This window comes from Heptranchias perlo, chromosome 8 (assembly GCF_035084215.1).
Source record: "Heptranchias perlo isolate sHepPer1 chromosome 8, sHepPer1.hap1, whole genome shotgun sequence".
In the NCBI taxonomy this organism is placed as follows: Eukaryota; Metazoa; Chordata; class Chondrichthyes; order Hexanchiformes; family Hexanchidae; genus Heptranchias; species Heptranchias perlo.
In genome coordinates this window covers 13,269,496-13,284,122 of record NC_090332.1, presented here as the reverse complement: position 1 = coordinate 13,284,122, position 14,627 = coordinate 13,269,496, and the positions used below count along the sequence as shown (strand labels likewise).

Below are 14,627 nucleotides of genomic sequence, written 5' to 3'. Positions count from 1 at the left end.
ACTTCATAGATTTGCAGTGCCGGATAATATCCTTCTGCAGTTGTTGCAAGTGAAGCGTGGTAGATGGCTCTCTTTCAAATCCTCTGTCCAGAACACATTAAATTTATAAATTGCATTTGGATTTTCCTACTACAGGATCAGAAAACTCCTGCCACAGAACTCCACCGTTTTTTGCCGCAGACTCCCAGAGGTCTTGGCCCAGACTCTCTGATATTTGCAATGCCTGGAGAGTTCACCTTACTCAATCACTTCACTAACATGGTCCAAAACAATTTGGGAAATCTTTGACTCACACTGCCATGCTTCTCTTAAGCAAAAACTTCTGTTCAAATGGTTGTCAAAAAAACTAGTCTTTCAGTGAATGAGAAGGTTACATACTGAGTTACTTTTAACAGTGTGCTTGAGATTTACAGTGCTAATATTTTGAGTAGTTTTAAATCCTAGAACTGCAGGCTCTTTTGGGGTCTGTGTGCACATTTGCCTCTGCACTGCTTGCTTGGGCAAAGCCATATGGTTCTTTTAGCGCTGTGTATCTTGGGACATAAGAACTTAACATGAGAAATAGGAGCAGGAATAGGCCATCCGGCCTGCTTCGCCATTCAACAAGTTCATGGCTGATCTTCTATCTCAATGCCATTTTCCTGCACTATCCCCATATCCCTTGATGCTTTTAATATCTAGAAATCTATCAATCTCTGTTTTGAACGTGCTCAATGACTGAGCCTCCACAGTCCTCTGGGGTAGAGAATTCCAAAGATTCACCACCCTCTGAGTGAAGAAATTTCTCATCATCTCAGGCCTAAATGGCCTACCCCTTATTCTGAGACTGACCCCTGGTTCTAGACTCCTCAGCCAGGGAAAACATCCTCCTTCCATCTACCCTGCCGAGCCCTGTAAGAATTTTGTATGTTTCAATGAGATCACCTCTCATTCTTCTAAACTCTAGAGAATACAGGCCTATTCCACTCAATCTTTCCTCATACAACAATCCCGCCATCCCAGGAATCAGTCTGGTGAACCTTCGTTGCACTCCATCTATGGCAAGTATATCCTTTCTTAGGTAAGGAGACCAAAATTGTACACAGTACTCCAGGTGCAGTCTCACCAAGGCCCTATATAATTTTAATAAGACATCTTTACTGTACTCAGATCCTCTTGTAATATACCATTTGCCTTCCTAATTGCTTGCTGCAACCATCAGTTAGCTTTCAGTGACTCATGTACAAGGACACCCAGGTCCCCTTGAACATCAACATTTCCCAAACTCACCATTTAAAAAATACTCTGCATTTCTGTTTTTCCTACAAAAGTGGATAACTTCACATTTTTCCACATTATATTCCATCTGCCATGTTCTTGCCCACTCACTTAGCCTGTCCCTATCCCCTTGAAGTCTCTTTGCATCCTCCTCACAACTCACATTCCCACCTAGTTTTGTGTCATCAGCAAACTTGGAAATATTACATTTGGGACACTTGATCCATGTGCGGGCAGACATTCTCTGCTCATAACTAATCCCGTACAGCTCTCCAGCTCAGGGTTGGCTGCAAAGTGGAGTTTGCAGTCCACATGTGTCGGGGATCAGTGATGCAGAAAGGCAACCTGAAAGCAGCATAGTGAGTGAAAAGAAGCACTTTAGAAATTTGAAGGGGAAACTACATACTACATTTTTTTTCGAAAAAGAAAATTTGTAAGCATTAGATACTTGTAAAAGGGTCATTTGCTTGGGCTGGAAAATTCATCGAAATAAGTTAAGCAGATACAAAAAAACTAATAAATTACAAGGGGAAAACCTAATCAATGGGTCCAGAGGTAGTATGAGAGCAAATTATCAATAGTTTATAATTATTTAAACCCAGAGACTGAGTTTTACTCCCCATCATTTCTAGATATCTATTCCATATGTGTCCATTTTAATGTATTAATTAACCTTTTCCAGCCACAAGTATCTATTATTTGCAAGGTCCCTGTTTATTAATCACCGAGAAGTTAAATTCTACTCTTTACTACATTTGATAGCACAAGAAAGAGCAACAGTGGTCACCACCACTGCAAATGTATTGTAAAGTCAGCAGCAGATTACTGGGGAAGTATTATACCTATTATAAATCAGAAGATGCTGATGATTTCAGTGATACACAATAATTACGCTTTCAATAGCACCAAATGTCGCTAATAATCAACTGTGAGATAGTCGGTGTATTTGCTTAGACTTCTCTTTGCTTACAAGTGTGCAAGGGTTAAAGAAATATTTCATAATGACTTCAGAGTATTTTGGATTAATATGTAACCTTTTATTTAAATACTATGTTTATATTTCATACGAATGAAATTTTTTAAATGCACTCACCTGTGGCTGGGCTGATGTATGGAGCTGGCATTTCTGTGCCATTTCCCTGTTATAGGCTAACTAGTGATCACTGAGGCACTGTTAGAAAGCCTAAGGATACTGGTATGCTATAATTCCATTATGAGCTCGGGGCCTGAGTTCACATTGATCTAACCTTGACTGGCAAGTGAACTCTAATATCCTGATATGTGCAAATGTATTTTGGATCTCCATTGCTAAACCGCTCCAGTACCCTCTTGGCTAAAGGAGAATACAGTGGTGGCAATGAGAAGGGAGCGGGAGAGATGTAATGGGGAAAATACATAGACTGTGTCCTTCACTTGTTATGTAATACCTTGCCTTCTATCTGCAGGCACTGCAGTGTCTAGGTAAAGCTCATCGGTGTGAAACCCAGTCGAGTGGATGGGAGAAAAATGTTTCGTCTTTCAAAGAAGTGGCAAAAGGAGCGATAGAACTTGCACACGGTAAGCTGCCAACAGCTGTAACTAGCATCTGTAATCCTTGATTTTACACCTACCTCAGTATGTGGTCGTTGTAATCAGCGCTAATCGCTTAGGTCCTGTTGTTTATGCTGTCCTGTGTAATACCAGCACAGCAGGTGAGCAATGTTGGGGCTGACCTATTTGCCTTAAGGTTGGACCATCCTGCTGTAGTGGCTTGAGGTAGAACTATCTGAACTCCTTGCACATATCCGTAAAGGTTCTTCTGTCAGGCACAGGATTTGAGAACCAGAGCACAGAGTTTAAAGTTAAGTGTGTCGAAAGAAAATAAGAAATTTAGACTTTTTAGTAAGAAGGTGATAGAATTGTGGAATAGATTAGCAACAGAGGTGGTGGAACAGAAAACTCTTCAGTGGCTGGAATCATACCTGACATACATGAAGATGGCCATGATTGTTGGAAGCCAATCATTGCAGACTCAATATCGTGGGGGAATTCTTCAGGGCAGTGTCCTCGGTGCCTTCAGCTGCATCTTCAATACCTTGCACAGGATTGGGGCTGTTTGCTGATGATTCTGCACTGTTCTTCTTCATCCCAAACTCCTCTGATAATGAAGCACCCCATGCCAGCCTGCAGCAGGACCTGGATAACATCTAGGCTTGGGTTGACAAGTGGCAGGTTACATTCATGCCATAATTGCCAGGTAATGACCAACCAGCACTCCATAGCCTTCAATGACTACCATCACTGAATCCCCATCATCAGCTTCTTGGGGGGGTGGGGGTTGCGGAGGGTCACCATTGACCAGAAGTTTAACTGGGCCAGCCTTATCAACACCATAATGACAAGAGCAGGGTAAAGGCTGGATACTTTTCTCACCTCCTGACCCCGCAAAGCTTCTCCACCATCTACAAGGCTCAGATCAAGAGTGTGATGGAAGAGTGCAGTCTCCACAACACTTGAGAAGCTTGACACCAAGACAAAGCAGCCCCTGCCACTAGACGCAATATCCACTGAGACTGCGGTAAGTATTATCTACAGGATGCACTGAGAAGAGGTGAAAGGCATACAAGATGCAAACAGCTGAAACTGGAAATGAGCACAAGATCATTAATATTCTGAATGACTACTTCCACCAAATGTTCACAAGGGAAGATATGAGCAACATGCCCTGTCCAAACAGAGTAAACCAAAGTAAAATCAACGACTTTGATATAAATGAGCTGGTAGTTCTAGACAGGCTAAAAGGGCCCAGAACAAACAAATAGCCAGGGATAGATGGTATTTATCCCAAAGTGCTGAAGGAGACTAGGGAGGAGATTTATGAGGCACAGGCAACCATTATGAGGGAGTCACTGGGATACTGGGAGGTGCTAGTAGATTGGAAACAAAGCAGTGCCCATATTCAAGAAAGGGGATAAAACGTACAGACAACTATAGACTCATTAGTCTCACCACCTTCCTGTGTAAAATAATGGAATCAACCATCAGAAGTAAACTTGAGGAGTATCTATACAATAATGACCTAGTGTGTATACTGTGGTAGCCAAAATGGGAAAGTAACATCCCAAGGGGAATTTGTAAAGTCCTACGATATAGTGTATCTAGACTGCCAAAAGGCATTTGCTAAATTCCCTCATAAGACATAAGAGGCTTTTAGTCAAACCCAAAACATTGATGGTTTGGGGTAAACCCTGGGAATGGATAAGAAACTAGTTGAAAGGTAGAAAACAATGGGTACTTGTTCACAGAGTGAGGTTGGGGCAAGGTGCCCCAGAGCTCGGCGTTGGGACCACTACTGTTTCTTACTTATATAAATGACCTAGACTCGGAAACTCAATGCAAAGTGATCACCAAACTGGGAACGGCAGTGAAATCAAAAGAAGCAGTTCAAAAATTACAGTGAGCTGGACAAAATAAATATTCTTACCATAAGGAGCATCACAGCCAAGCAATGTTCACACTACTAGGAGTTATTGGATAGCAATAAAAAGCTGATTTTTTAAAAATCCCCTCTTTCAAGCAATGTTTGTGGTTGACAACAGTATTTCTGTATCAATGTAAAAACGATTGCATTTTTTTGGAGTTTATTTCAAGAATTAGACGGGTTAAGCGAGGTTTTTGGTTCTATATTTGTTTTTAGTTTGCTCCCGTTTAAAAATGGGGACGGATTGCGATCAGAACCTGGAGATGAGGCCCGAGGGTGTGGATCCCAATTGTAGTTCCTTTAATAAAATGTAGTTCCCTTAATAAGACCTCAGATCGAGTCCTGGTGAAGTATTGGGTTCCACACTATAGGAAAGCTATTGAGGCTTTCGAAAGGCTACAGCGCAGATTCGCTAGGATGCTGCCTTGTATGAGGAAATACAAACGTGAAGAAAGACTTGGAAAATAGTTTTTTTTCTCATTAGAGCAACACAGATTATAGGGCGATATAATAGAGGAGTTTAATACTATGAATGGACGCTCTCTGTCTCATTAACTGATCTCAGCTGAGGTAGTAGTAAGGGCACTGCAATTAGACCCAGTGGCTTCAGGGTTTGATCACAATCCTGCCCATTTTTAAAGGGTAGCACAATAAAACCACATCAGATAAATATATAAAACCAAATTAGATCAATATATAGAACCAAAGAATCTCAGTTAATTTGTCTTATTCTTGGAATAAATGCCAAAAGAAACAAAATGAAATTTTGGTACATTTTTTTATTTTGATGAAGAAATAGTGCTGCCATCAGAGAGTTAACCACAGATGTTGCTGGCAAGAGTCATCTGGACTTAATTTTCAAGTTTTTTAATAACTAATTACATAGAAATCTCAACTTTAGAGTACTGCTTTACTGCCAGTTATTAAAATGAGAATTATGTGGTGAATGTTGGCAGTGATGTGCACTCAGCTCATTGTGGAGTCCAAGAAACAAACAAGCCCACATTGAAAAATATCATCCTCCGCCATTTCTGCCTCCTTCAACACGGTCCCACCACCAAACACATCTTCCTCTCCACTCCCCTTTCAGCATTCCGAAGAGACTGTTCCCTCCGTGATATCCTGGTCCACTCCACCATCACCCCTAACATCTGCTCTCCTTCCCCTGGGACCTTCCCGTGCGAGCACAGGAGGTGAAACACCTGCCCATTCACCTCTTCCCTCCCCCAAACACTCCTTCCGGGTGAGACCACAATTTACTTGTACTTCTTCCAACTTAGTATACTGTATTCGCTACTCACAATGCGGTCTCCTCTACATTGGGGAGACCAAACGCAGATTGGGTGATTGCCCTGCTGAACACCTCCTTTCTATTCACAAGTGTGACCCTCAGCTCCCAGTCACTTGTTTCTTAAATTCTCTGTCCCACTCCCACTCTGGCCTCTCTGTCCTGGGCCTCCTACAGTTCCAATGAACCTCAACGCAATATCGAGAAACAGCACCTCATCTTTCTACTAGGCATTTTGCGACCCTCTGACCTTAACATTAACTTTAACAACTTCAGACTTCAACCACAGCTCCCATTTTGTCTCTGACAGCCAGTGCTTGTAATGTAGGATGGGTGTACCAGCACTTCCAGGGATGGGGGAGGTTATGGTTTGGCACTTGAGATGGGGATTCCCTATCGGTACATAACTGGCAGGGTGGTCTGCACCCCTGGGGTCTACCTGCCTCTTTCTTCCACCATACTCCCAGGGCACTTTGCCTGTTTTTCCATGCTTCCCTCTCCCTCTGCTTTAACCGTTCACATATCTTTTATTTCTCTAATTTCTCTCATCACGCCTCTTATCTTTCATTATTTTCACTTCTGTCATTTAATCATCTCCTGTTCTCCACCTTATTAATTTACAGATCATTTTTTGTCCTCGCCCCCTTGCTCCTCGCTCTGTTCCTCCTTATCAGTTGTTCATCTGTAACATCCTCTGGTTCTGACCAAGGAAATGTTAACCTTTTTCCTTTTTCTACAGATGCCGGCTGACCTGCTGAATGTTTCCAGCATTTTCTGTTTGTATTTCAGATTTCCAGCATCTGCAGTATTTTGCTTTTTGAAAAATATCTAAGTAGGAGAGGAATAAGTGTAATTTGCTAAGATTGTTTTCCTTAGTTTTTCATAAAGTCACAGACTTTAGAAATAAATGACCTGTTGTTTTTGCTTATTTCTCCAGTATGTAATTATAGTGCTCTGTGGTCTAATGCTATAATTGAAGTTGTGCATAATGTCTTTTATGTGTGTGTGTTTTTTGTGCAGTATCAATCAAATGCAGCAAAGGCAAAAATAACCCTCAAGAGGCTCTGCAGATGCTGTCCTCAGCTCGTCTCAGCCTGCGTGGCTTGTCCAGCAAAGCACAGGTAGAACATTTCAAAGCCCTTTTAATTTTTTTTAACTGCTAAATATTCTTTGCATTTGACAGAAATACAGGGGAAATGTCATCCTATTTGGAAGCCTTTTTTTTATTCATTCATGGGATGTGGGCGTCGCTGGCAAAGCCAGCATTTATTGCCCATCCCTAATTGCCCTTGAGAAGGTGGTGGTGAGCCACCTTCTTGGACCACTGCAGTCCCTGTGGTGAAGGTACTCCCAGAGTGCTGTTAGGTAGGGAGTTCCAGGATATTGACCCAGCGACGGTGAAGGAACAGCGATATATTTCCAAGTCTGGATGGTGTGTGACTTGGAGGGGAATGTGCAGGGTATGTTGTTCCCATGCGCCTGCTGCCCTTGTCCTTCTAGGTGGTAGAGGTCGCGGGTTTGGGAGGTGCTGTTGAAGAAACCTTGGTGAGTTGCTGCAGTGCATCTTGTAGATAGTACACGCTGCAGCCACGGTGCGCCGGTGGTGGAGGGAGTGAATGTTTAAGGTGGTGAATGGGGTGCCAATCAAGCAGGCTGCTTTGTCCGGGACGGTGTCGAGCTTCTTGAGTGTTGTTGGAGCTGCACTCACTCAGGCAAGTGGAGAGTATTCCATCTCACTGCAAAATTTAAATTATAAAACATTGTAACCAGGAATGTGTTGAGTTCAGATAACATCTGTATTTATCATTATTTTCATATGAGTATGCTCCAGGACACAGAGATGTCAATGTTTGTAAACTCTTTTGTACGTATATATCTATTTAAAATGGTACATTAAAAGTCTTGCACCTAGTGTGCATTTCCTGTTTGTTAGACTCCCTGTATCAGGAGTTTGTCACGCCTGAGTGTAAACGCTATTGCTGTAACACTTCAATGCCGTTGATTCAGTCTTCCTGGCTCCACCTTCCAGCTAGGTGGCGCTTGGTGCCAATCTTTATTTATATGCTTACCTGTCATTGTAGTGGATCATGTGACTTGGTGCTCTGAGCCTCCACAGCCAGGCCCATCAGGGCTCAGAAGACCTAGTTCCATGAGCAGTTCTCTCCAGGTGAGTTTTCTCAGCTCCCACCTCCTCCTTCCCCAACCCCTTGGTTTTTTCTTTTCTTCGTTCTGTCATTCAGCAAATAAAACACGTTCAGAAACTGATCCCAGGAAAGACACGAACCCCAATGGCTTTAGGTGTTTAGATTTGAAAATCTCTGCCTCAGACACTAGCTACTCCTTGGCTCAGTTATTTCAACTGTTCCTATTTCATCCAAACAGAAAGCAGGAAACTTCATAATATCCACAATGAGTGGTACCCCAAGAACAACAGGCTAGTATCCCAACTGTCGGCCATAGTGAAGGTCATGGAACCATAGCGGATGAGAAGCTATTTCAACATCTCGACTTAATAACTTGCATCTGGTTGGTTTCAGTCGAATTTGTGACACTCTCAAACTCATGGTCAGGCAGTAGATTTCTTCCCTTGATGCTCAGTATTAGGTTGAAACAGTAGGATATGGTATTTTGGTCTGATAGAGAAGCCAACCTCTTATGATGTACCTGGTGATCTGAGTCCATCAGAATGCACAATCATCAAGGTAACAAGAAATGGTGCTTTGCTTTATCACAAGATGTATGCAGGGGCCCTTCAGGAAGGTATGCTTTCCTTTGTTTTTTATCTTTGTCAATGACCTAGTGAATGGAAAGCAACATTTGTTCTCGTTGCTGATGCCACCACTCTCCCAGGTTGGTCAATAATCCATCTGGGAGAATAAGTAATTGAATCACTGCAGGTAGATCGCACATTGAGTAACATAATGCATCATTTTCAACTCTGAGAGAACCAAGTCAGAAACTCTGCCAATTCCACAAGAACATAGTTTCTTCATGTCTCTTGCAAGCCATGCTGTCACCTCTTTGATGGCTGCATCTTTAGTCTTCCTTCTATTGACATTCTTGGCTTCACCATCTCCCTAACCTCACATCTCCTCTATTGCTAAAGCTGCTTCCAAGAATTTAGATTTCCTTTCTTGTGCCAAATATTTGTCTTTCCTTAAAGCTATTAATTATCTACAAAGCCTAAATCCATCCAAGATTAAAATATTGCTGCCACAACTGGAGAGACTCTTCTAATACCTTCATCCTCTGTCAGTCTGTGCAACCTTTCTTACCTTTCTCTGTTTTATTGATGCCACAATCTTCTACTCTCTTATTCTTTCCCATGACCTCAAAGCTGTGAAACTACTTCCTCTTACAATTTTCAGGCTTTTTAAAACCAAGCTAAGCAACACTTTAATCATTAGTTTTTGATTTACTTTGTCTTTTTTTTAAAACTTTTTTCAATCTTGATGTCCTGCACTATGGTTGTTATTCTGTAGTTTCTCAATAAAATAGAGAAAACATTGACATTGCCCATCTACCTCTGCTCTTTAAGAGTTCCAAACTGTTTTCAGTTACATTGGTTTGGTAATTATGCTGAACTTGCAGTGAGGAAAACAAATGGCAAAGGTGGCAGAAGAATGGGGATTCTCAGGCCATAGTTGTCACCTTTGGTAACAATCGCAAAACCTATATTGTGCCTTGTGATGGAATATGGTAGCCCTGTTTGACTGCTGAGAATATCTGTCTCTTGTTCCTAGTCTCCCAAAGTCATTGAGGATAGTGTATTGATACTAGAGTCCACCCTGTACAATATTGCAGTAGTGTGGCTGAACCATCAGTCCTCTGAGAGACTATAATGACTAATATCATATGAATTACAAGCATTTAAGCCAGACCGCTACTTTTATGCCAAGAATACAAGAGCTGCTGCCACTGTACTAAAACGTCTGCACTGAATACCAATGGCAACGTTTCACACACCCCAGGCCAGAACAGCTCTTTCCCATGTGATGTTATCATCTAGAAGTTGGAAAACAGAAACAACCATCACTTCCTGAATCCTTGAGACTTGACTGATGTCACAGTTCAGTTTCTCAAAGTCTTTAAGTTGCCCAGGGCAGCCACTAATTTCTATTCATGAGATAGCCGTTCTTGTTACACTTGTCTCTTACTACATCTCACAGTTATGCCGCCTTCAAAACCATGTCAGTGACATTTATATCAGTAAAGAACTTATGGCACCAGTAGGCTTTTCATTATATTAACAGGCTGTCCAGTTTGAACAGTGTGGGTCATTTCTGTGGTACCTGATTGGAATGTCAGCTGTTGATAAGGCACTTGTACATATGACTAGATCCAGCACTGGTGCATATGAAACAAAATAATCACTTGGAAGCCAGTCATGTTATTTTAGAATTCAATGAAGGAAATTTGTCTTCAGCTTTTCATTGTTTGCTCGACCTAAATTCCTATAATTGTACATTGATCGTTCAAATTCCAGTTGAAAGGCATAGATTGCTGGCCCCATTTCTGAAATATTAATTGCGTAGAAAATCTCTGGCAGTGCCTGAATAAAGGAAACTGTTTTAATGTTTGTGCTACCATTTGGGAAAGTAGTGAAGGACGTCTCTGTTGAGTTAATTAAAGTGCTCGTCAGTCTGCACCCAGTCTAACTTCAAAGAATGCTCACCATCACACTTCAACAATCTTCATTCCTGTAATCTCAATCGTGCTTGAAATTAAGAGCTATGAAGTTGCTACAGGTGGGTTGCTTGACATTAATTGGAACAAATTAAGATATTTTCGAACACTGCATATGTGCGATTCTGCAGACACACTATGCATGCTTTAATTTTCCTCAGGATTGGTACTACATCTTCCGTGGAGATTCAAAGTGTCACTTTAAAATTGCATGAAAACTATGCTTGTGATCCAAGAGTCAAGTCACAAGTTAGAACAGAGGCTGTACGATGCAATATCGCTGTTACCCTGCACTGTTGAAGTTGGTCCCATATTGAATATTTTCCTTATGGAGACCTCAAAGGTGCAGCAGAGTCCCACTGCAGAGATTGAGGCAGATTTTATGTTCCTGGACCTGAGTGTATTGGGTTGCCGGGTACAGCACATGGGGGAACATCTGGCGGGGAGGATTGCATGCCTGCAAGGGAGCCCATCCGAATTTCCCTCCATTAATTTAAATGGATGCAAAGAATTGCATGGGTTCCCATACAGGCATGTGGTCATTCCTCCTAGTCAGATCTTTCTCTATACACTGCGCCCAGGAACATCTGCCCTATTTCTCTATTGTAGTAATCTAAGCTACACCATCTCCAAGAGATGGTCTGGCATCAATTTGTTTTTGCTTGTGACAGCTACTGAGAGATCGTGGCCATGATCGGACGTGGCGAGGGGGCAGCCTGAGAGATCGGGGCTGTGATCAGGAGGTGTGGGGAAGTGAGCCTGAGATCGGGGCTGTGATCGGGAGGGAGAGGTGGGGGTGAGCCTGAGATCAGGGCAGGGGAGACCAAAAGTTTCCTTGTGAGGCCTGAGGGAAGCACTCCTGCTCCTTCTCACCCACAAGGACCTTAAAAACAGGCAAAGTTTTCAAACTTACCTGGGCCTCTTCTGGCCAGTTGGCTCCTCGCGCCATGTTGCTGCTGCCGGGCAGCAGACAGTGCGGGACTCCCCCCGTGGTGAGGATAAAAAATAAGTTGCGGCACCGATTACATCATCAGGCTGCGACTTTTGCATGTTAACTAGGCTCCCCGCCTGCTTTTAGCGGGAGCCTCGTCCAGAGCCTGAATCCACGCCGTAAATATTATGGAGGCCGGGAATGGGTGAGGTTGGGGTTTGGTTGCTCGATCCTTATATTTTGATTCCCCCCCCACCACCCCTCCCTCTCCCGCCTATCAGAGTGGAGTTAAAATCAAGGCCACTGTCTCTCAAATCTGCTGGTCTCAGTGCAAGCATTCACCGTAATGGGGTGCTTTTTGCTCCTCCATGCACGAGATGTAACAGCCACCACTGGCATCATGATGCTTGGCATGGCTCAGATTGATAGCTAAGTGGAGCAAGTGTACTTTCCAACCCATAGCACTGAGCATCGGTATTCTAATGCTTAACACCACTGCATTCTTCTTTTCTCCAATTAAAAGATTCTCTTCATAATCTATCGCACAAAGTCCAAAAATCAGACTTGTGGCTCATCACTGAATGATTTCCACTGCCAGTCAAACATTGCCAAAGGAGAAAATGCTAGCAGCATTTTACAGGTGGCTTATCAATATCCATCTGAACAGCAGCAAAGCCATAGATAGTCAGCAAGCAATAGGGCATGCCTCAAAAATCCAGTGGATTTCTTTGAGGAGGTAAACAAATTTGTGACAGGAGGCTATCCAGCGCATTTAATGTATTTAGAGGGCGTTCGAGGAAGTTTCACATGACCTTTTTTTAAGGAAGGTGCAAACTTGTGGGATTAATATTCAAATCAGCTAACTGGATTGAAAACTGGCTTCACTAGGAAACAAAAGGTGAACGTTAAAGAAAAAGGCTCTTTTTAGAGTCTCAGCACCCAGTGGAGTTCTGCAGGGAGCTATTTGGTTCCCCTGCTCTTCACACAACATAAATGAAAGGGAGGTGAGGACACCCACCATTGGTATAAAATTTGATGCCAACACCATCCCAGTAATACTGTTCAAAGGGATTTAGATAAATGATGTGAATGAGCTGATGAGTACAGATAGATTTTAGTGTGGAACAAATATAAGCTAATGCCAATATAACAAATATAAGCAAATATAAGCTAATGCCAATCCGTACATAGCTGTTATCAACGAAGGCATCACAGGGATGTCTGATTGCAAGAAAAAAACAAGATAATCTAACTTTGTATAGATCACCAATAAGGTTACATTTGGAATATTGTGTACCATTTTGGCTATCCTACCTCTAGTGACTGAGGGATCTTGAACAACGGGACATAGATATAAGAACAGAGGTAAGAGATTTAGGGCAGAGCAGGAGAAACTTTTAACACAGTGGGTTGTGATGCTGTAGAATGCACTGTCAGAATTAGTGGTTGAAGCAGAGACCATGTCGACACTCAAGAATAGGTTAGATAGATGACTGAAGGACAAGGCAATAAAGTGATATGTGAACAGAGCTGGTACATGGGATTAGAACTACTACTCGTGGGGGATAAACACCAATACAGACTGGTTGAGGCAAACAACCTGTTTCCATGTTCTCAATTCTACATAATTCTGTGTGTCCTACTCAACATTTATTCCTCACTCAACATTTATTCCTCAACCAACACCACAAAAACAGATTATCTGCTCATTTCTCTCATTTCTGTTTGTGGGACTTCGGTGTTGTTGTTACATTAGAACGATAACTACACTTCAAAAGTACTTTGTTGGCTGTGAAGCACTTAGGGACGTCCTGAGGATGATACTGTCATTTTCAGTTTCAACATGGGCCACCCTTTTGCTCAATGTGAGCAAGATTGTGCTGGATACCCACTTTCACTAGGAATTGAAATAAGACCACCCAACTTATTTATCTTAGGACCTTTGCATTTGATATAGAAAGGAGTTCAGGAACATGATTTTTACTCGGAGCTGGGAACCTAGTGCGTAGGTAGATGTTTGCGTGGGGAAACTAGAAGGCAAGTGTGTGCGTTGCAATCTGCGATCGCAACACAATTGGAGGTAATTATTTTTGCTTCTGGGTTTCCCATGCGGGAGCCAGCCAAATTGACAGGCTAGCTGCCTGTCAGAAGGAATAGGAGCTGTGAGTCCAAGAGAAGGGAGGGAGAGAGAGATCGTGGTCAGTGGAGAACATCAAGGGGGGGTGGGGCCTGGATAAGATCGGGGCAGGGAGGTGATCGGATTGGCAGTCTAATCAAGAGTCGGTCGGTCGGGGCGGGGGGGGGGGGGGTTCTACCATCGGGGAAGGGTGTCGGCCAATCGTGGGGGTCTGATCGTGCCAAGTGAGCTTGTTGGGCCTGGATGAAGCACACCTGCCCGTGGCACTCACCTCATGGATCCAGCCCTTTTCGCCTGCTTTCACCTGATGAGTATCAAAAGCCGTAGGAAACCCATACGGGTGAGCTTAAATTCATTTCAGCTTTAGAATCCACAAAAAATGAAGACTCAACTATTTCAATGAGGTACATTGCCCCTTTAACAATCCACCCGTCATCATTGAGTGGGGACGGCGCGTCCAGGTTTCTGTTGCGCGCGTGTGATTTCCCCACACCGTGAGTTCTTATCTTGGGTCATCTGCTGCGATGTTGACCAGAGCCCAGTCACTTCCCCAGAAGGATGGGAAATTAAGAGGTCTGTCAATTTGCGCAGTTCTTGCAGACATCTGGTTGCAGTATTTTTAGAAGCTTTGGAGCAAGGCAAGTAACAATCCACCCTCTTATTAACACAATCTTGGGAGGGACAGCGGTGGGGGGTGGGTTAATTTAAAAATGTTTTTTTTAAACAAAGCTGCTTCCGTAGTCATCGAAGGGTTAAGGTGACCCACAGATTCCTCTGTTATTTGGAAACAAAATGCCTTCATTGAATTTTTTTCCCATTTGGTCACAAAGGAAACTATTGTGGTTAATACTGACACATTTATTTGTCT

The 14,627-nt window shown here is 42.8% G+C and overlaps 1 protein-coding gene across 2 annotated transcripts in view; it reads left to right on the top strand.

Moving 5' to 3' along the window:
• The window catches only part of ttc27 (tetratricopeptide repeat domain 27), a 152,427-nt gene that overhangs the window by 134,464 nt on the left and 3,336 nt on the right, over window positions 1–14,627 (top strand). For both annotated transcript variants that reach the window (XM_067988686.1, XM_067988685.1), the window contains 2 exons: window positions 2,703–2,814; window positions 7,026–7,126. In XM_067988686.1, the coding sequence (XP_067844787.1) occupies window positions 2,703–2,814; window positions 7,026–7,126 (213 nt within the window). The remainder of the gene's footprint in view (window positions 1–2,702; window positions 2,815–7,025; window positions 7,127–14,627) is intronic.